The sequence below is a fragment of the Ovis aries genome, chromosome 4 (genome assembly GCF_016772045.2).
Source record: "Ovis aries strain OAR_USU_Benz2616 breed Rambouillet chromosome 4, ARS-UI_Ramb_v3.0, whole genome shotgun sequence".
Taxonomy (NCBI): Eukaryota; Metazoa; Chordata; class Mammalia; order Artiodactyla; family Bovidae; genus Ovis; species Ovis aries.
The window spans coordinates 20,387,133-20,408,196 of record NC_056057.1 but is presented as its reverse complement, the minus strand read 5'-3'; the positions used below and the strand labels follow the sequence as shown (position 1 = coordinate 20,408,196).

At 36.9% G+C, this 21,064-nt stretch overlaps 1 protein-coding gene across 1 annotated transcript in view; it reads left to right on the top strand.

Annotated features, from left to right (window-relative positions):
* The window catches only part of THSD7A (thrombospondin type 1 domain containing 7A), a 484,905-nt gene extending 464,450 nt beyond the window's left edge, over window positions 1–20,455 (top strand). Inside the window, exons 23-28 of the mRNA XM_015095205.4 lie at window positions 4,442–4,615; window positions 8,276–8,371; window positions 11,222–11,304; window positions 11,643–11,853; window positions 14,283–14,370; window positions 15,052–20,455. Of these exons, the coding sequence (XP_014950691.3) occupies window positions 4,442–4,615; window positions 8,276–8,371; window positions 11,222–11,304; window positions 11,643–11,853; window positions 14,283–14,370; window positions 15,052–15,136 (737 nt within the window). The 3' untranslated portion in view covers window positions 15,137–20,455. The remainder of the gene's footprint in view (window positions 1–4,441; window positions 4,616–8,275; window positions 8,372–11,221; window positions 11,305–11,642; window positions 11,854–14,282; window positions 14,371–15,051) is intronic.
* Window positions 20,456–21,064: the final 609 nt, after the last annotated feature.

Sequence of the window (21,064 nt, the reverse complement as noted above, 5' to 3'; positions counted from 1 at the left end):
CTGGTAGGTCCTTCTCTGTGTATATATCCCTGTGTAAATATCCCAGACCATGTGGTATCTGTGTCTCTAGGTTTTTAAGGAAACTCCATGCTGTTCTCCACAGTGGCTGCTGGCAGTTTACCTTTTCAGCAGCACTGAGGAGAGTTCCCTTTCTCCAGGCCTGTTCCAGCACTTACTGTTTTTAGACTTTTTGATGATTGCCTTACTGACAGGTGAGAGGTGATCCCTCAGTATAGATTTGATTTGCATTCCTCTAATGATGGGGCTTCCCTGGTGGCTCAGAGGTTAAAGCGTCTACCTCCAATGCAGGAGACGCGGGTTCGATCCCTGGGTTGGAAAGATCCCCTGGAGGAGGAAATGGTAACCCACTCCAGTATTCTTGCCTGGAGAATCCCATGGATGGAGAAGCCTGGTAGGCTACCGTCCATGGGGTCGCAAAGAGTCGGACACGACTGAGCGACTTCACAGAACAGAACAGAATAATGGACAATGTTAAGGATCTTTGTTAAGTCCTTTTTTATTTTAAACAGTGAGTAAAGTTACCTGTTGAAATTGGCTTCTTAAGAGCCTGGCCCTGTTTGCACTGTTATTCTATTATATACCCCAGGCCATTTCTTGAAGGAAGGAGTCTTACAGTCCCACAGACCTTGTGAGTTTCAAGTGCCCCTGTGCACCCACCGGTTTTAAAGTTGCTTTTACTCAAAATGGCCACAAAGAGAGGCAGCATTTCTCCATTCCCAACTCTGCTTATTGGGGCACCATAGGAATTGGCAACCCACTGCAGTGTTCTTGCCTGGAGAATCCCAGGGATGGGGGAGCCTGGTGGGCTGCTGTCCATGGGGTCACACAGAGTCGGACACGACTGAAGCGACTTAGCAGCAGTAGCAGCAGACTTACAGAAAGTGCTGTTCTGGGTTCTAAATGAGAGTGGAATGTGCCAGAACAAACACCCAAGGGTTTGTGTGTCATTACTTCTTGCCCGTTTCCCTTCACCAGCCAAACCTCCACCTCTGACAAATCCCAAGTTCTCAAATCTGTTCTGCTGAGGCTTCTGTCAGTGTTTGAGAAGTGCAAATTAATTCAAGGAGGTATCGCCTCCCACCTGGCAGAATGCTGCTGCTGCTGCTGCTGCTGCTGCTAAGTCGCTTCAGTCGTGTCCGACTCTGTGCAACCCCATAGACAGCAGCCCACCAGGCTCCCCCATCCCTGGGATTCTCCAGGCAAGAACACTGGAGTGGGTCCTGTCAGAATGACCACCATGTAAAGTTGCCATCAGTAAATGCTGTAGAGACTGGAGAGATGGGGGCCCTCCCACACTGTTTGTGGAAATATAATTTGGTGCAACTGTTTAGGAGTGCATTATGGAAGCTGCTTAAAAAACTAAAAATAGAACTACCATATGATCTAGCAATCCCACTCCTGGGCATAATTTGAAAAAGATTCATGCCTGACTGTGTTCTTTGTGGTGGGGTTTACAATCGCCAAGACCTGGATGAAATCTAAGTGTCGATGTAATTGACAGAGGATGGACAAAAAAGATGTGGTACGTATATACAAGGGAATATTACTCAGCCGTTAATAAGAATGAAGCAGTGCCATCTGCAGCAACAGCGAGGGACCTGGAGATTAGTATAAGTGAAGGAAGTCAGAGAAGCACAAACACCATATGATGGTGCTGACATGCGAAATCTAAAAGAAAGATACACAAAACAGATGCAGACTCACAAGAGCACAAACTTGGTTACCAGGGGGGAAGGGGTTGGGAAGTGGATTGAGAGTTTGCAATTGACATATACACAATTCTACAGATAATTGACAAGGCTTGCGGTATAGCACAGGGAACTTGACTTAATATTCTATAACAGTTTAAATGGGAAAAGAAGTTGAAAACTAATGGATACTTGTATAGGTACAGGGAATCATTTTGCTGTACACTTATAGCTAACACATCATTGTTAATCAACTGTAGTCCAATACAAAATCTGTTGTAAACAACTTGAAGAAAAATTTCAAGATCTCATAGTAACATAGAACAGGGCAATTCACCATTTTAATTAAAGCAAATTAGAAATCCAGTGGGAGGCTCCTGTTGTAAATTACAATCTATTCATTTCCACTCCCCTCTTGCTAATTTTTTCCAATGATGGGTTTTAAAAGCTAGCAACATATGAGCTAATAAGCGTAAAGAGTAGAATACTGAGGTAGCAAATGCATTTCAAACAGTTGTAATTATCTTTGGCAGACAGAGTGTAGTTTTATTATTACAGTGGTTTATATGGCAAAATATAAAAACATATTTTATGCAAGTCAGTGCCTCACACTCATGTACTGTTATTAAATCTTGGAAGCTTGACATAGATTATTTTGGAGTGCTAATTGTATAATTCACAGACTAACATTAAAAGATTGAATTTTGTGTCAAAAAACACTATGTCAAGTGATATGAGAAGAGAGCTAAAGCCTAGTAGTAAAAAGGTATATTTTACTTCCATGGAGTTCGCAGTCTCTGAGATGAAGTTATACTACACTCATATTGACAGGAGTTTCTCTATGTCATTTTTAATAGTTTCTCCTGAATAATTAAAAGCTGAGTGACCCAAAAGTAGCATTTCCTAAGGGATATAAATATTTCTAAAACTTTCTTTGACCGCTTAAAAATTCTTACTAGTTTCTTTCTCCCTAGCAATTCCAAAATTCACTAGAATTTCCTTCATTTTAGGACATTACATAGAGTAATAACGACAGACTATAAAAAAGGCCTACAAAAATCACCCCACTTTATATTATACATGGATCTGTTTGTCAATAATTCACGTCTTTCCAGAACTTCTTAATCCTCCCACAAGTCTTTTTCATTAATCAGATCTGCAGGCAACTTTGTGCTAACGTTAGACATCTTCAGCATAATATAAGGCAATATAAATTAGGTGATATGGCTGAAATAATTAAAGTGATAAGAACTTCTTATGGATCTGTATTTATCAAAATGTACTGTACCCTCTGAACAGTATCATCAAGCAGTGTCCTAAAGAATGAATTAGTGTATGGGAAAGGTGTATTGCATTAAGTCTTCCCTGTTCTGAAAATGGTTGAAGATGAACACATACTATGACCCAACAATTCCTACAGAACTGTAACTAATTTCTAGTTACATACCCAAAAGAAATACATATGTAAGTTCACCAAAAGATTCATACTGAAATGTCCACAACAGCAATATTCATAGTGAGAAAAATTTACAACTCTATACACACCCAACAGTAGTATAATGGCTATGTAAATGGTGGCATGTTTATATAATAAAGCACAGCAGTAACAATGAACAAATTGTGATGGATCTCACAAACGTAAATGAGTGAAAGAAACCAAACTTTAGAAAGCGCATGTGGCTACTCCATGCATAACATGGGGAGGGTTACTGAGATTCTGAGAATGCTTGGTCGCTTGATTTCAAGGTTGCTTACGTGGGTATTTAATCAGATTGTGAAAATTCAGCTGTCTGTGCACTTACGATGTGTCATCATTTAGCATATATATTATTCTTCAGTATATAATTGAAGAAAGTGGCGGAAGTAGACTGAAGATACAGGTCAGAGGAAATTGTGTGCGTTACTGCCACGCCAGGGCAGATTGGCTGGCTGTCTCACCACCACAACTTTGAGAAGAAATAGGAACCAAGCCTTGGACTTCAAGTTCTTCAAAATTTTGAATACCTAGATAACAAGACCTATGTCTATTTATATTTTCTTTCAATAGTACCAAGTGCTTAGTAAACCTCTTTATGATGATAATGACAAGAGTTGCGGTGGTTGGTGTTAATTCAGTATCGTTGTCATTTAAGATAAGGGGAATCATGACAGACAAGCTGCTTTAAACATAGTTTACATTTGATATCATTAAGCAACACATAACCTATACTCAGTAACATCCACTCAGAAAATGACACTATTAGCATAAATGTATAAATAGACTCTTGAGAGTCCCTTGCACTGCAAGGAGATCCAATCAGTCCATCCTAAAGCAGAGCAGTCCTGAATATTCATTGGAAGGACTGATGTTGAAGCTGAAACTCCAATACTTTGGCCTCCTGATGCGAAGAGCTAACTCATTTGAAAAGACCCTGATGCTGGGAAAGATTGAGGGCGGGAGGAGAAGGGGACGACAGAGAATGAGATGGTTAGATGGCATCACCGACTCGATGGACATGGGTTTGGGTGATCGTAGGGAGTTGGTGATAGACAGGGAGGCGTGGCGTGCTGCAGTTCATGGGGTCACAAAGAGTCAGACACGACTGAGCAACTGAACTGAATATACGTCTTACCAATATCCTGTTTGACTGGCATACCTAAAAACCATGCTTAATTGGCTTAAACATAAAATGATGATCTGGGTGGCTATTCTTTACGGGTAAGGGTATAAACTACCACCCTGTGCTTTGCAGGTGACTGTTATTTGAAGGACTGGTCTTCCTGGAGCCTGTGTCAGCTGACCTGTGTCAATGGCGAGGACCTTGGTTTTGGTGGAATACAGGTCCGTTCCAGAGCGGTGATTATACAAGAACTAGAAAACCAACATCTGTGCCCAGAGCAGAAGCTGGAAACAAAATCATGTGATGGTGAGTGCGACCATTCATAACACCTATTTATTTTAGTGTTACGTTGATAAGCAAAAGAAAAAGTGTAAATTTTTCTGATAAGGAAATTTGCTATGATCTCACTTTTAAAAAGTTGAGAATTAGGTTAAGGGTATGATTCTGATAAGGAAATTTGCTACGATCTCACTTTTAAAAAGTTGAGAATTAGGTTAAGGGTATGATTCTGAATTCTAAAGATTTAAAGAAGAGTCTTGCCACCCTTCATAAGTTAGGTATGAAATACTTAATAGTATCTCTAAGTTTTATGAGTTAAAGAAATCTAAGATCATTCGGAGCATGTTATTTGTACATACCTATTACAATCTTGATCCTATGCGAATCTAAAAATATCCTCAATTTACTTAAATAGAAAAAAAATTACAAAGAAATAGCAAAATGAGACATTTTACTATAGTCTCAGATATTGATAAAGTATTGGTAAAGACTGGTCTGAATTTTACATACAGAATATATCAAAATATATGCTTATATGTCTGTGTCTGAATTTTACATACAGAATATAAAAAATATATGCTTATATGTCTGTGTGTATATGTATATACATGCAGAGCTATGCATCCAGGATAAGCAATACGTTACATTTACAAAACCCTCGAAGCATCATTGTTCCCTAGCAGAGAATGTCTTGCTCAACCAAGAACTTTCTCATTCTTGCTTATGTTCTGAAATAATTAAGGAGCATGGCATATATTAGCAAAGAAGGGCCAAAATAACATCTATATTACTGAAAAGTTGAGGAAAGCTTAGAATGTTGGAGAACAGTGCTTAGAGTAAAAGCCACCTGAGCTAGATGACTTAACCGAGGAATTATTGAATTATCCACCTTATTGATTACATTTTCTCAAATTTACCGTCCATATTCTGGGGACAGGGTAACTAAAGAAGGAGAGATAGGACAGCAGTTATAATAAGTGAGTTAATTCCCAAGAAAAGAAAGAGGATCATTTACCCCATAATGACAATTAGGAATCAGCAAGAACAATCGCAAAGAAATTCTCTCATGCACCCACAGAACTAAAAACTGAAAGCTACATTTCTAGAGCATTACATATCAAATGTTATGCAGGGTGCAGCCCCAAAGTATTTAGAAGGGGATTTAAAGCCTTACATGCTTCTACAGGAGAGAGAAAAGTGTAATATAAACTCATTTCAACTCAGTTTAAAAAAAAGGAAAGAAAATGGAGATAACATATAAGTAATACAGATAGATACGAATTCAGTGAGATAGAAAATAACCAAGATATCAATAAAACCAATAGCTTGTTTTTTGATCAAAGTAGACCACCTCATGGAAAACTCAATGAAACCAAAAAAGAGAACAAAGTTATAATACTGATAGTGTTTAAAAACTATAATTTCTGTGAATACATTTTGCTAATAAATGTAAAAACCTGACAGCTATTTAGAATGTTGTTTATCAAGAGTGATGGAGACGCAAACCATAGATTCCATAGCCATTAAAACCCACGTGCATCAGATAGGCTCACAAATGCACACACACTAAAACCTAGATGGCTTTAATTATGAGTCTTACTAAAAATTTAAACAGACAACTCCCATTTATGTGAAATCTTAAGAAATAAAACAATGTTGGGTAGAAAAAAAAATAAGAAAGATCTCCCCAGTACAACACCAAGATCACAAACAAAAATGTTAAACAATAAAAATACTTTCAAATCAAAATTTAAATCTTCTACATAGTGACACAGGAAGAGGGCATGGCTACCCACTCCAGGAGCCTTGCCTGGAGAATCCCCATGGACAGAGGCGCCTGGCGGGCCGCGGTCCACGGGGTCGCAGAGAGTCGGATGCGACTGAGCGTGCACACATCGTAAAGCGGATCATAAACTAGGTTACCAGACAAGCCACAGACACAGAAAAGATATCTGAGGTCAATTTGAAGGAATTAGTGTCTAGAACAACTATCCTAAAGCTTTTCAGCATTCCAAGACAATTTCACAGTTGTAAAATTGTGGAGGACCCCAAATGGTTTTCCTTTGATGCATACATATCAAAGTTTTGCACACTGAAAAATGAAAACTGTTAAGTTTTTAAATATTTGGTAACTTATTTGAAACAATCACAAATCAATTGTATCTTATCATATTTCCCGAAAAATAACTATTTTCCAAAGCAGAAAGAAAATAACTTTTATGACAGGCATGGTCTTCTTTTACACTTTTCCACATCTCTGTAACATCTGGCTTAACAGAAAACAGTTGGATTTTCTCATCTGCCTCTGCATTCAGTCTATTGCCATCGTAGTTTAGTTTCCGTACGTGAAGGAAGTCCAGGCTTACTTACCCAGGTGTGCAGTTAGAAGGGAAACTCCTCACACACATACTCTGAGGGAATGCCAAAGGCATCCCTGGTCCCTGGATCATCATCTGAGAACTGTTATTCTAGAATAAAAAATTCCCACAACTCAGAAAAGGCATAGATTTCAGTAGAAGGGCTGAGGAGAACCAAAAGTGATACATAAGCAGTTCACAAGAGGAAATCTGAATACTGCGAAACGTTTTCCTTACTGTTTGATAGCTTTGGTAATAGCTGCAGTTTAAAATGACAAGATAGCTTTCCACTCCCGCAAGACTGACAAGAAATTTAAATCTGGAACTTACAAATGTTTTTGAGGGCTTAGAGTAATAGTAACTCTTATTCACTGCTGCAGGGTATGTAAACTGTCACCATTTAAAGAAAAAAAAGTGAGCTGTGTTTAGTAAAGTTTCAGCTATCCCTACAGTAATGCCCAGAAATTTCCCTTCTAAATATTTACCTTAAAGAAACACTAGGAGGCTTGCACAAGGCTGGCCACTGGAGGCACTGTTGTAATAGCATAAATTGAACACAACGTAAAAGCCCATCCATAGAGGAAATAAACTGTAGTTAGTATCATGGAATTCTGTGGAGCAGTTAAAATTAATTGACTGTGTCTGTATTAAAAAATCACATAGAAATATTTCATCTATAACATTGGCTATTAAGTTTCAAAAAGATATATGTATCATGTATCAATATAATGCTTTTAAAATTTTAAAACTGCCTAAAAATAATGCTGTAAGTCATTTATGGATTACATATATTTATATTATAGTTATAGTCAAAGAATAAAAAGCCTGTCACAGAAATGCTTGTGTCTACTTCAAAATAATGCATATTGCAGGGCAGACACAGAGGGAGAGCAGGAAGAACTATAATAGGCCATCAAGTTTGTTAGTATGTTTTACTCATCAACAAACAGAACTAAAGCAAGTATGACTAAACGGTAATATTTGTTAAAATGGAATGATGGGTAGTTGAATATATTTTTTCAGTTATCCTCTGTCCTTATTTGTATGTCTGATATAATGCTTTAAATAAAACATAAATTTAAATTGGAAATCTGGGTTCACATCAGACAGTATGGTAGCCGACTTGGAAAATTAGTTGGCATTTAGGCACGCATCTGGAATTTTGTAACATCTATATGGCAACTTCAGAAGGTAACTTCACGTTTGAATCATTCAGGATAGACTTCTTATCCCTTTCCAGTTGTTTATAAACATTGCACTAATACCTGTCTCCGTGATTGTCCCTCTGGCCTGCAGAATGCCCCTGTTAATGTGTATTGTGCCCCTGCAGATGGACAGTGTTACGAGTATAAGTGGATGGCCAGTGCTTGGAAGGGCTCTTCCCGAACAGTCTGGTGTCAAAGATCAGATGGTGTCAATGTAACAGGTAAACCTTCCATTCCTCTTTGTTCTTTGAAAGTCTTCTTATAACACACATGTAAGTGGTTAAAGAAAATAATTAAGAATACAGAGATATTTTTTTCAGTATTCCACATGTGGTTGAGTTCATAACACCTGAGCTGTGTACCTAATGACCAGGGATAAATTATTTTACTTTTAAATGTTTCAATTAGATTCCCCCTCACCCAGCCAATTTAGATATTACTAATTCTAATAAATTGCTATTATAAGTTAATCTGATTATTTTCTTAAAAATCTTATATATTAATAACTTACTACATGCTAAAAAGTCAGTGTTTTGTTGACTATATCTGTTTCTGTGCCTTAGAGGCAATATATGCAGTCCAAAAATATTGCCAAGAGAATATGATTATACAAATCCAAATATTTTGTTTAAATTCAGAAACCTATGACCTCTAGTTTTTTTTTAATTAACTAAGATACAAGACCTATTGGTAAAACAAGCTCAGAGCATCTGAGTAGTCACAGTACCTACTCTGTCCCCATTCAAAACTTTATTATACATTGAAAGGAGACATCCAAATGAAGAGCTTTTTTTTTTTTTAATTCCCTTTGACCAAACAGACCCCATAGAATTAATCTACAGTTACTAAAAGTTTCCTTATCTGAGTCCAGTAAATGTAAGGGATCCCAAAGACCCTTGAAGAGGGAAGAAAATTGGCTCCCGAGATAGAGTGAGCCACCCTGCAAATATTTCCTATCAAAGAACTAAGGTCAGAAGAAGAACCTCAGCATCAAGCCATTTGTAAATTTAATTGTAACATCTACAGTAAGATGACAGGATCAGGGATCAATATGCTTTTTGGAAAGCATAAATTTTTATATTGAGTTTTAAATTACTTGGAGTTACTGAAACCTAATTATGCATTTCCAGCTATGAAAGCTAGAGCAGGATGTCAAATTGTATTCTTGTGAAGACAAGATTTTATACATGAGCTGGGTTAAGAAACAGTTGATAATAGCAACTCTCAGTGGACACATCTATAATAAAGACAAGACACCTACCAGGAAACCCTTTGCTCTCTGACAGTGTCATTTTCTGGGAAAAAAAAATCCAAGCAAGCCACTCTCAGAGGCAACAGGGGGAGACAGAGCTTTGGGGAGAGGAGCACAGGCTTTCTGACCCTGAAGACATGAGGGATGTGGTCCTTCCCAGGTGGCAGTCCTGGTAAAGAACCCGCCTGCCAGTGCAGGAGATGTAAGGGATACAGGTTCAATCCCTTGGTCAGGAAGATCCCCTGGAGGAGGGCATGCCAACTCCAGTATTCTTGCCTGGAGAATCCCCATGGACAGAGGAGTCTAGTGGACTATAGTCCATGGGGTCACAGAGAGTCGGACACAACTGAAGTGAATTAGCATGCATGGACACCACTCAACTCAGGTGTTGAAAATGAATGTCTACCTTCTTTAAACTAATCAGGAGTTTTACAGCTTTCCCAGTGAATCCTGTTAGTTTTCAGTGTTTTCTTTTATTTCCCCCCCAAATATGGATGCAAATAATCATTGTCTGACTTTTTTTCTACACATTACAAGTTCTTTTCACACTGAAATTGGGGCTATTCCCCAATATAAGATAAGTCAAATTTTAAAAGACTTACCTGTAGAAATCATATTTTCAATTTCTTTTCCATAGAGTATCCCATGTATTTATCCCCGTCTAAAGCTGTTTTATAGCAAAAAAAAAAAAATTGTGTAAATGATTTGTGATAAAACACTATATGCATTCTTCTCCCATCTTCTAGGAGAGGTGAGACTGTTTATGGGAAATAGTCAAGCATGTAAAGAATATTACCTACCTTGATCGATTGTTCCAATTTTAAGAATAGTTGTCCTTACAGGAAACTCTCAATGATTTCCTTTGCCTTCATGTGTTTAATGCTGATAACTTCAGTAGAGCCATGTCACTCCAGCTGCCTTGCAATGACTAAGTGCTTTTCCATAACAATTTTTCTGTGAATATTTTGTTTATAATGTTAAGTGATAAGGCAAAAATTAACACCTTTAATTTGATTCCAGAAGATCATCAGTTCCATAAATAAAGGAAAATTTTTGCTTTGCTAAAATTCTGTGAAATTGATCAAGTGTGGTTTGAAGTTATGAGTTCTTTACATGCTACCAGTTCTGTTTCTTAATGACATCTAGTCTCATCTTGAAAACTTCATTGTAACTGTGACATACCTGGTACTAAACTCGAGAAGGAGGAGGAAATAAGAGTAGTCGCTAGAGAACTGCAGTGTCAAGTTTAAACAATAGTGCAGACATACCACTTAGAAGCTGCATTTGTTTTCTTTTATACCAAAAAAAAAAAAATTCTGAATTAGTGACTTTCTCCAAAAGAAATGCGTATTATAAAAAAATGCATTTACAAGGTTGTCACATAAACCAAAAAGGTATCTTAAGTTGAAGACTGTTCATTTGAAAAACAAGGAAAGTATTTTAACTTTAAAAGAGAATTAAATCTGCTTTTTAATGTTGGACTTGGTCTCAGAAGCTATGACATTAGCTTACAAACAATTAATGTTTTCAAAGTATCGACTAAAAACTCATCTAATCAACAGGTACTTACTGAGCACCTGCTGGGGTGGCAGGTACTATGTCCTCTGAATGAGAAGGGTCTCAAAGTTCCTAAATAAAGTGGTCAAGGGTAACCAGGTATTCCAGTCAGCTGCCCTCAGAAGTCTATGAGACTCCCAAGGCGGTTCAGGATTCAAAGATCAGTCTACAACAATGGTGTTGTTTTTTTGTTTTGTTTTGTTTTCTTTTTTTATCACTGCAAGAGATGCTACTTGTCAAAATATGATTTTCTGTTCTGCAGGGGGCTGCTTGGTGGTGCGCCAGCCTGATGCTGACAGGTCTTGTAACCCACCGTGTAGTCAACCCCACTCATACTGTAGCGAGGTATGTGTGAATTCATTAGAGTAGACAAGCCAGCTTCATCATTAGTCATCACCCTGCTTCTGGTACAATCCATCCCCCCCACCCCGAAAAATGTCTTGAGGCATACAAATTCTATTTTGGGACTACTTCTTTTTATCAGTATAAATAATTCTGAATGCACTTCCTTCTACCATTAGAATAAATTTGTATAAGGTACCAAAAAAGTGTGTTGTTTTTTACATAGTGGTGACAGAAATTACGTGGAGTAAATTCCCAGAACAGTACTTCTTTAAAGCCTGCCCTTCGGGTCAGGTGTGGTATCACCTTGCATGTACAGTGTAAGTCTTGTTCTCCTGCAGACAAGGACATGCAGTTGTGAAGAAGGGTACACCGAAGTCATGTCTTCCAATGGTACACTTGAGCAGTGCACACTGATCCCCGTGATGGTGATACCCACCGTGGAGGACAAAAGAGGAGACGTGAAAACCAGTCGGGCAGTGCATCCAACCCAGCCCTCCAGTAACCCAGTGGGACGGGGAAGGACCTGGTTTCTGCAGCCATTTGGGCCAGGTGAAGTGACCAGACAATGCTGATGCGGCATTCCTTGGCTGTATATTTAACCAATAATGAGCAAGCATTTTCTTAAGAGAGAATTATTTCATCTGTAGTCATTTCTTTTGATACTGTCTTATATTCATATAATTTTTACAATTACTGTGAAAAAGGCAATCATACTCAAAATTCAGAGATATGAATCTGCTTTCTTCTGAGAAAAATTCTAGGATTGATAAATTTCAGTTGTAAATTTAGAATTATTTTCACATTGATTAGAGTAATCTCACAGTGAAAATATTAGGGGGAAAGTGTGTTGTCATGCAGAACTAGAACAAATCAAAACTATGAAAAGACGTTCAAGAATTTTCCATTTGACCACAAAGTGTTAAATATTTGAACCCTAAATGGGAAGGTCAGTAATGCAGGGGATGCTTGGCAGCCAGACCAGTTTCTGTCAGTGCTTGGAGCTGGCACACTCAAATACGCACAATCTGTACTAGACCAGATACATGGGGACAGGCGTGGAGCCTTCCTGTCTCGATGGGACAGTCTAAACTTGGAGACTGACCAGACCCATGTCATTAAACAGACAGCTCATAATGCATCCAGTAATGGACTTGAAGCCTGGAGGCTGATCACGTTCTATCCTTACTCTGCGCATTCAGTCTCCCCAGTTGAATCAGCCATTTACTCATTCTTGGAACTAAGCTGGTGCTTGAAAATGTGCTGCGAGAGCTACATGTAACTCAGCTCATGCCACTTCTCCTCACACCCTAGAGGGATTACCACTTCATGACCAAAGGAAATTGCCAGGCAAAGCAAAGCATAAACTACTTCCTAACGCCAGTAGAAACTTGAGAAAGGAAGGAAAGAATCTGCATAGCTAGCACAACTGTATTTTCAATGCATGGAGTCAAAACACTTTACCTTACTGCTGAATCAGTATTGGGATTTTTTTAAGAGTATTTTCACCGCTTGGGTGATTAATATATAACCACATCATCCCTGACTTTATTAGATTTTGATCCGAAGATAAAATTTATTTTGTAAAGCTGACCTGTCTGTGTAAGCAGGGGAAGCTCTTCTTCTCAGTATCCAAGATGGCGGACCAATAAATGGCCATTTGCAATCTTGACCTTGACCAAGAATCCAAGCAGATCTCCTCATATCAAAACTGCTTCTTAAACATAATTGTCATTTTACATTTTATAGTTTTCCTAAAATGAACATTTTAATATATTAAAAAGGTATACATTATAAAAATATACAATTAGATCATGCTCTTGTTTTCTGAAAAACCCAAAAATATTTGTTGAATTTCTCTCAGAATAGATAAACCCAACAGTAGAACAGTTCTTTTGATTTTGAACTCACTCAAGTTTTTTTTAGAAATGAAAAAAATGATGTCTAGAATATTAACTTGGTTTGTTCCCAGCATATGAATGAGCTTCTAAGTTGATCCAGCTCTAGGCAAAAATCATCATCATCATCGTCACAGTACTGATTTGCTTTTGACGTCTTTCAAATGTTGGATAAACCAGAGTCTCTGTGGTGTCAGTTTTCCCAATCTATAATTTCAATATTAAAATTAATGTTTAGCTGGTTGGGTATAACAGAAAATTAAATGTTGGTGTGAGGAACAAGTTAGGCAAAATCATTCATACTATCATCCATTTGAAGTTTATTCAGAGTATAAAACAAAGTTTTATAGTTTCAGAGTTCAAAGAGAATGAGACCAGAAAACCAAATTTTGAAAGTTCCTGTCATAGAACTAGAAAAAAAATTCCTGTCTTGTCTGATTCCATAAATAGAAAAGATAGAAAAAATGTTATTTCGAGATTCTTTCATGTGTTAATCGAACTTGGTTATTTTTACAAATGATATTGTCAAATTAATTTTAAAGCACACTCTGAAGTATAAACTAGATAAAGGATTATTAATTCCAAAAATGTTAAATATATTTACTTTCATCTGAAAAAAATATTTAAATGACAAAATTTACATTGAGATACCTGTCAGCATCAAAAAAGTTGTAGGAATTACTTGAAATTGCATTGTTTTCTTCTTTTCTCACAATTGCCATTCTGAAGATAGAATGAAAATCAGAAGAAAACATTTATATAGTGTAGCACATATGTTGAGTTTAAAGTAAAATCCTCATAGGGAGTAGCAGAAATTTAGACATATTAGCTTGAAATCTGAACTCAAATTGCACCATTATTTATCATTTTTCTATTTAGTTTTCATTGAGAATTTATCTTTAATGAAAGAGCATCTAACACATAATAGTAGCTTTGCATTAATCATTAACTCTGCCTAAGCAATAATTCATTTTGAGTTTTCAAAGAACTTGGTTATATGTGACTGGTCATTGGTCATAGTTAAAGACTGTAATATATATAGTGGACTAATGTAAGTTAATGACCAATGTCTATTCTTCTTAGATGGGAGACTGAAGACCTGGGTTTATGGTGTAGCAGCTGGGGCATTCGTGTTACTCATCTTCATTGTCTCCATGATCTATCTAGCTTGGTGAGTGTGTAAATATTTAAAAATCTAAGGAGATCTGTTTCAGAGGAAATACTTTCAATTGGCCATAACCAGGAACAGCAATCTAATGTCTCAAATAAGCATTCTACATTTATTTAGGGTTCTGAGTTTCTGAATAAGCATAGATGGATAATCTAAAAGCAACTGAATCCGAACCATTTAATTTCTGAATATGAGCCAGAACTGCCCTAGGTCATCTTCTCAAGTTGTTCCCCCTGGTTATGTAAGCACCATATATTACTTTGTATACTTATGGTGAACTGTACATTTTTTATTAAGTTACTACTGAGGAAGAGATTATGATAATACCTAATTCAACTGTCTTTTAAAACATATTATAAGTTGTGTCATTTATAAAAGTTTGTGGACAAATATAAATGACTATAACATTATTCCATTATTAGTAGCAGAGAAATTATATCTAGATAATTTATCTTTTACAGGATAATAACATACTTGAAGGGTTCTGGTTTATGTTTATTCAGAGCATAAAATGGAGGAATTAGAAAACCAGAAAAATCAAATCCGGGGATTGAATTCAGAAAGTGTAGAAAATTAAGCAATTTTTAGGTTTATCACTGTTTCAGTTTTTTTCATTTAAAGCAATAAAAATTACAATTGAAGATTTTCTTTCTCACAGTTTTATTAATTTTTTTTTTACAGCAAGAAGCCAAAGAAACCCCAAAGAAGGCAAAACAACCGGCTGAAACCTTTGACCTTAGCCTATGATGGAGATGCTGACATGTAAGTCATAACTTACCCTGCAGCTTCCAATTTCAGCTTTCTGCCTTTGCTGTAGGTATCCAGAGGCCACAAAGCTATTCAAACTGTGTGGATTAAACTACAGTGTTACTTCTTAAAAGATCATCATTAAGGAAGGAGTGAAAATCACAGTGCCATTGGATATACCAAGACAGTACTGCTTACATCGAAACCATCAGCCCTGAGAATTCTAGGAGATTTAGTTGATACATGATGCATTCTGAGAGTTTTATGTGATCTTTTCTGAAATCTACCAACTGATAATTCACTTTCATCTCTAAAAACATGATGGTGGGATTCACCAGTTTAGGATGCCTGATGCAAGCCTCTGTCTGCAATTAACCCCTAGTAACATTTTCGCATGAAGAGTTTAATACCAAAATCTCTACACTACTATATTCAAACATAACAACATGCCTACTCAATTGAATGATATACATTATTATGTCAGATTATATACTTGTTAACAAGCAATTTTAATGGTGGCTAAAACTAAGCTCTAAACTGAGCAGAAAACCCATTGAGTAAATTCAGCATCTTGGTGGTTGATAATAGTTTCACTGAGCTGCATTTCCGAGGCAAAGACCCTTTTATAAGACTTCTTGTCTCTCTCCAAAGTACGAATGCTGGACATGTACTAGAACCTTAGAAGAGTCCTCAAGTTCAGTACTTTACAATGGTTGTTGTCTGGAAAACTAATTTGCTTGTGTTAATACAGTACATTTCTACTTTCCCTAATTTTCAAACTGGTTGCCTGGATCTTTTTTGCTATACGGAAGGTACATTTTTGCACTATATTAGTGCAGCATGATAGGCGCTTAACCAGTATTGCCATAGAAACTGCCTCTTTTCATATGGGATGAAGACATCTGTGCTCAAAGTGTCGTGGAGACATTGACAAGTTCTTGTGTCCTGAAGAGAGTACAAGTTCAGCTGGGATGGCGACAGGATGGAGTTAGCTGTTACATCTGTACACATACTTCCTCATCGCTGCAGCCATTGTGATATCAACAGCATGGCGATAACTTCAGTGTTTAAGTCCCGAACTCACTAACCCTCCAAAAGATGGGTCCCTCTAGTCGGTTTCTAATTGTACTTTGAAGGCTGTTTATGACTAGATTTTTATATTTGTTATCTTTGTTAAAAAAAGAAAAGAAAAGAAAAAAAGGAGCTGGTTGTCTTTTTAATTTTGAGCAGATGGAAAAAATAATTTATTGGTGATTTTTTGTAATTAAAAGAAATCAAAAGGGTCTGATTTTTTTTTTCTCCCAGATTTGTTTTCCTACTTCCAGATGAAATGTATTTCAAAATCCATAGTTTAGTCTTTCTCAGTGGTAAAATTTGAAGCAAGTCTTTTTAATGTATGATATCAAAAACTAGAATTTTCAAAAGAGAAAAATAAATATATTGTCCAGGACCTCATTAAATATCTAGACCAAGGGTGGCACTTTTTTTTTTTTTTTTTTTTTTTTTGGTAAAAGGTCAGATGGTAAATATTCCAGCCAGGTCTATGTTGCAACTTGTCCATTCTTCCATTGTGAGAAGACAGCCATAGGCAATACACAATACAGTACATAGAGAATGGGCATGGCTATTTTTCAATAAAACTTCCTATAAAGTCAGCAGGCCACATTTGCAAGCTGTGATTTGCTGGTCTGGAGGTTTTTTCCAGTGCTGATTCTCCATCATGTCATCTTGAGTTTTCACTCATGTACCCTCTGACTGTGATCAGTGTTTAATTTCAAAACCGAAAAACAGTCATTAAACATCTTAATGTATTGCAAGCAGTTATATTTTTCACAGATGTAGCCCTGGGAATGGCACAGTAAAATGATATCTAGCTTGGCTGGTTTCTTTCATATGAAAAGAAAATCTAAAAGGTGCCATTAAAAAGCAATACCATTTTTCAGGCAACAGTTTTGCAACTACCTTTGGGAGAGGGGAGGACATCAGATGTTCAGGTCTTTAAAAAAAAAAGTATCACAAGCCATTTTATCTTAAACATAGCTGTGTTGCTGTACAAGTGGTTAGGACTAGAAAGTATTTCACCTTCGTACTAGAGTTTGAATTCACCCTACTGTTCATTCTAGAGTATCTGCAAAGATTACAAAAGATAGATTAGAAAGTCATTGTCCCTCAAATAAGCAGATTTCTACATATTTCAATAAGCATTAAAGGTGGTATGCACTAATAACCTTGATCAGTATTTCCTGTGTTAAGCAATGTGTAAATCATTTCTGAGCAAACAGGTTATCAGCAAAATGAGAATTTTGCCTTATACCAAGGATTTCAACAAGGAAAGGCATTAAAAAAAATTCCATCTCATCTGTCTTACTAAAAGAGGAAGACAAAAATAATATTGTCACCCTGAAACTGTGATTGTCAATAAAAGTACTCAGGGGTCTCCCAGATAATCCTCAAGTTGATTTATTTGAGTAAAATGAGCTCCCATTTGTCCAAAATGGTTGAGAAAGAATCTATTACCATTACTTGAAGAATCTTGCTAAGTCTTATGAAATGCATGCCACACCTAATACCCTTGAAATTGTTGAGTGGAATAAATTGTTACTATTAATGCTATACTTGTAATACTGTACAATGGCACTCATTCAGAAAGCAGATAAGTGTCCTCTTACCTATATTGTTGAAATGAATTCATAGGTCAAAATTATGTTATGAAAATCCAAGGTGACCTTATTCATAAGTTGATTACCTTTTACAATGTTACATGTATGAAGTAATCTAGATTCGGTGTGACCTAATACTAGGGAGCATATTGGACGTTGGCCTCTTGTTAGGAGAGGTACAGGGAGGCTATTTTGGACAAATGAAGGTTACTATATTCATGTTTATAACATGAAAATAGCCTTATTTTTGCTCTTGGCATAAGTCAATAATGAGTTAAATACTTTACTGGGATTTCATCAAAACAGTATTCCTCCTGTTCATTCTAAGAATTCAGGAGGCGAATATAGTAGTAACTTGTCTATTGACACTTTTGCCTTACCAAAATGGTCTGTGAGCCCACAAAGATTAAGAACCACTGTTCTGTAAGTACGAAGGTCTGCTTGGTTGGGAAAAAAAAAAAAGAAATGAAAAATATTGACACAGTATTATTTTGTTGGACTGTTTCCATTTAAACGACATAGAAGTGACAGAACTGATCTTGAAAGGGGGTGATTTGCTCATTCGTCAATATCTAATCTAGGAAACTGACTATAATCCTTATTTCAAAGCCTTTTCGAGGACACTGCAGTGCAGCTTAAAGCTAATTTGAAAAGGGGTTCATAAAAGCATGTTCTTAATTATAGCAAAGCACAAAGTACCTGTAATCAGATTAATATTTATTGAATTATCACACGTAAGACAGTCTGCTAGATATTATAAAATATTAGTAATGGCTTTTGTTTCCATGCATATCTAAGACATTCAAAAGAAGGGGAAAAGCTTAATGAGTGAAAACGACACACACATCACCCTTCACTCTAGACTTGGTGTTCAAACTTGGTGAACATTTTTCCTCATGGAATGTCTGTGTGTCAGGCCATGCTCTCAGGCTTGGGCTATATGTCTGCTCCACCCTCAGGCAGGTGGCAGTGGTCCCAGCAGCTTAATCTGAACCCTCTTAAATTCCTAGACATTTCAAGACAAAGTCAGTTATTTACAACTTCTCACAGGAAGCAAGTTAACGCCTCTCAATTTTTCTTAACCTCCAACTCGCTGTATACCCTTGCTCCTTTACAACGATCAATGCCTGGTCTCTTGTCCAGTCTGATCCCTTAGCAACAACTAGTCTTGTCTGCTTCCCTAAAACCATCTTCTGCTGATGATGCCTACATTTTTAATAAGAAAAGAGGTGACTTTTAATAGAAAAGAGGTGACTACCTATGTCTCTTTTCTCTTGGAGTCAAAGTGTCAGTTAGAGTATGAACAGTTTGGTTTAAACAGAATTGTACCGGTCAAAGACATGGATAAAGAAAGGAAAGCTGTGCAGGACATCCCCCCCACCCCCACCCCACAAAAAGACCTTTTCTGTAAAAATGTCAATTCTTACCTTAGATTTAGTCCTACCCAGTACTCCCCCCTCCACCATCCTTCCCCTGTGTCTCTATACATGTCCTACCCTATGAGACAGCAAGGGAGGCCTGCAGCTCTCAAAACTGACAAAAGAAGAGCCTGTCCTTAGGCTGAATCAAGGTTTGAATAGACTTGCAAGAATCAGGCTTCCCAAATGACCCAGGATCTCACTATCTGTAAATATATTATCAAATTAAAATGTGTTTCTTGTTCTGTTTCCCCTCTAAGCTTGAGGGTGTTGAAAGAGCAGTCTGTGAACACATCTGTGAGGAATCAGGTCAGACGATGATCTTCCCTGGGTCGTGTTGCTGTGTGAGAACTGAAATTGCTGCCCTCTGATGGCGGGAGCTAACAGAGTAGGATTTCAGGGTCTGAAACAGGAGTGTGGGCCCCGCAGACGGGACTGTAAAAAGGATATTATGCAGTGTGATACGATAATTCTGGATCTAGCAGGGACACTGAAAAATGGTTATGTCTACATTGTTAAATGAGCAAAACAAATGCTAAATGGATAGCATTAATTTTGTAGCTTTATGTTTTTGTGCTTCTACCAAGCCTGATCTTAAAATGGGCAATTTTATGAAGACACTTGGTTGTGAGAGTCATGTTTCCAGCGATCAAAAATCTCTAGTCTATTAGACTGTCCTTGGGTGTCAGTCTTCCCGTGTTTTGTAGATTTTTTTTAAGCAATAGTTTCTAGATTACCTGCTTTGAATGCTCACTGAGCTTCTCTCAACTATTTTTCAGGACTCTAAGTTTTTTTTTTTTTTAATAAACATTAAGATTTCCTTTCTGGTACTTTTTTCTTGCCTATTTTTAGCACAGAGATTTTGAAGCGATCAGTATCTGTCATTGTAAAATACAACTTTATTAAATTTGCAATGTCTTTCTATAAATTATAACCCCCGAAATGTGTTTTCTTGTTGGTTAATTTAATTACTTGAGTATTTATTTTGTTTAAATAAGAAGGCAGCTGTCTAAGAAGTTTTTGTTAATATTACTTTGTAAATTGTGTAATGTAATTTATTTTAAATTATGTACATTTCTTTTTTAATGCACAAGAGGTCTGTGTACAATTTACTACAGATTTGCAAATACTGTCACTAAGCTTTACTCAGTTAATACAGATGGCATGTGAAGATGTAATATGCTTTTTTACATTTTCATATGGGTTATTTGTAAATAACTGTTGCTGATAAACATAAACACGGAGATCATTTTCATTCTACTTGTGTGCATCTGTGTTTTAATTTCCATCATTTGCTGCTGAAGTGTGGGTTAACATTTATTAGAAAAAAACATTTTTTGACTACCATATCGCCCTGTCTTGGGTCTTTTTGTTTACAATCCCAATTTAGAAAGTTTGAGAGATGCAAACCTTTTAGTGTCTGCAGAAGCCACAGTTTAATCATCCTGGACAAAGGGCCTCTTGGTTTCCAGTACATTACAAGGCAGGAAGCAGCAGCGGACGCTAAGACACGCTGGAACACTGCGGTCCAGCGCTTCTTCCCCTCAGTCAGAAGGCAAGCCGCTCCCTGTCCCTTTTCCCTGTGTCTACCAGCAGGAGACTAACCCTCAGAAACAAGGTGGAAGCTCATACGTGAATAAACTAAAATTCCTTCACTCTCCAAATTAAGATGCACACGTTACAAATTCTGAAAGGGATACAATTAGATGAATCATTGCAATTATTGTTAGGGTATCTTGCAACTAAAACATTTTTTGAAATCGTTATTTGCTAAAATATAACTAATAAGGAAGGAACCTGTTATATATAGTATATAAAGCTCAAAATATACAGCTAGACTCAAACGCTTGATGAAAACACAGTGATTTG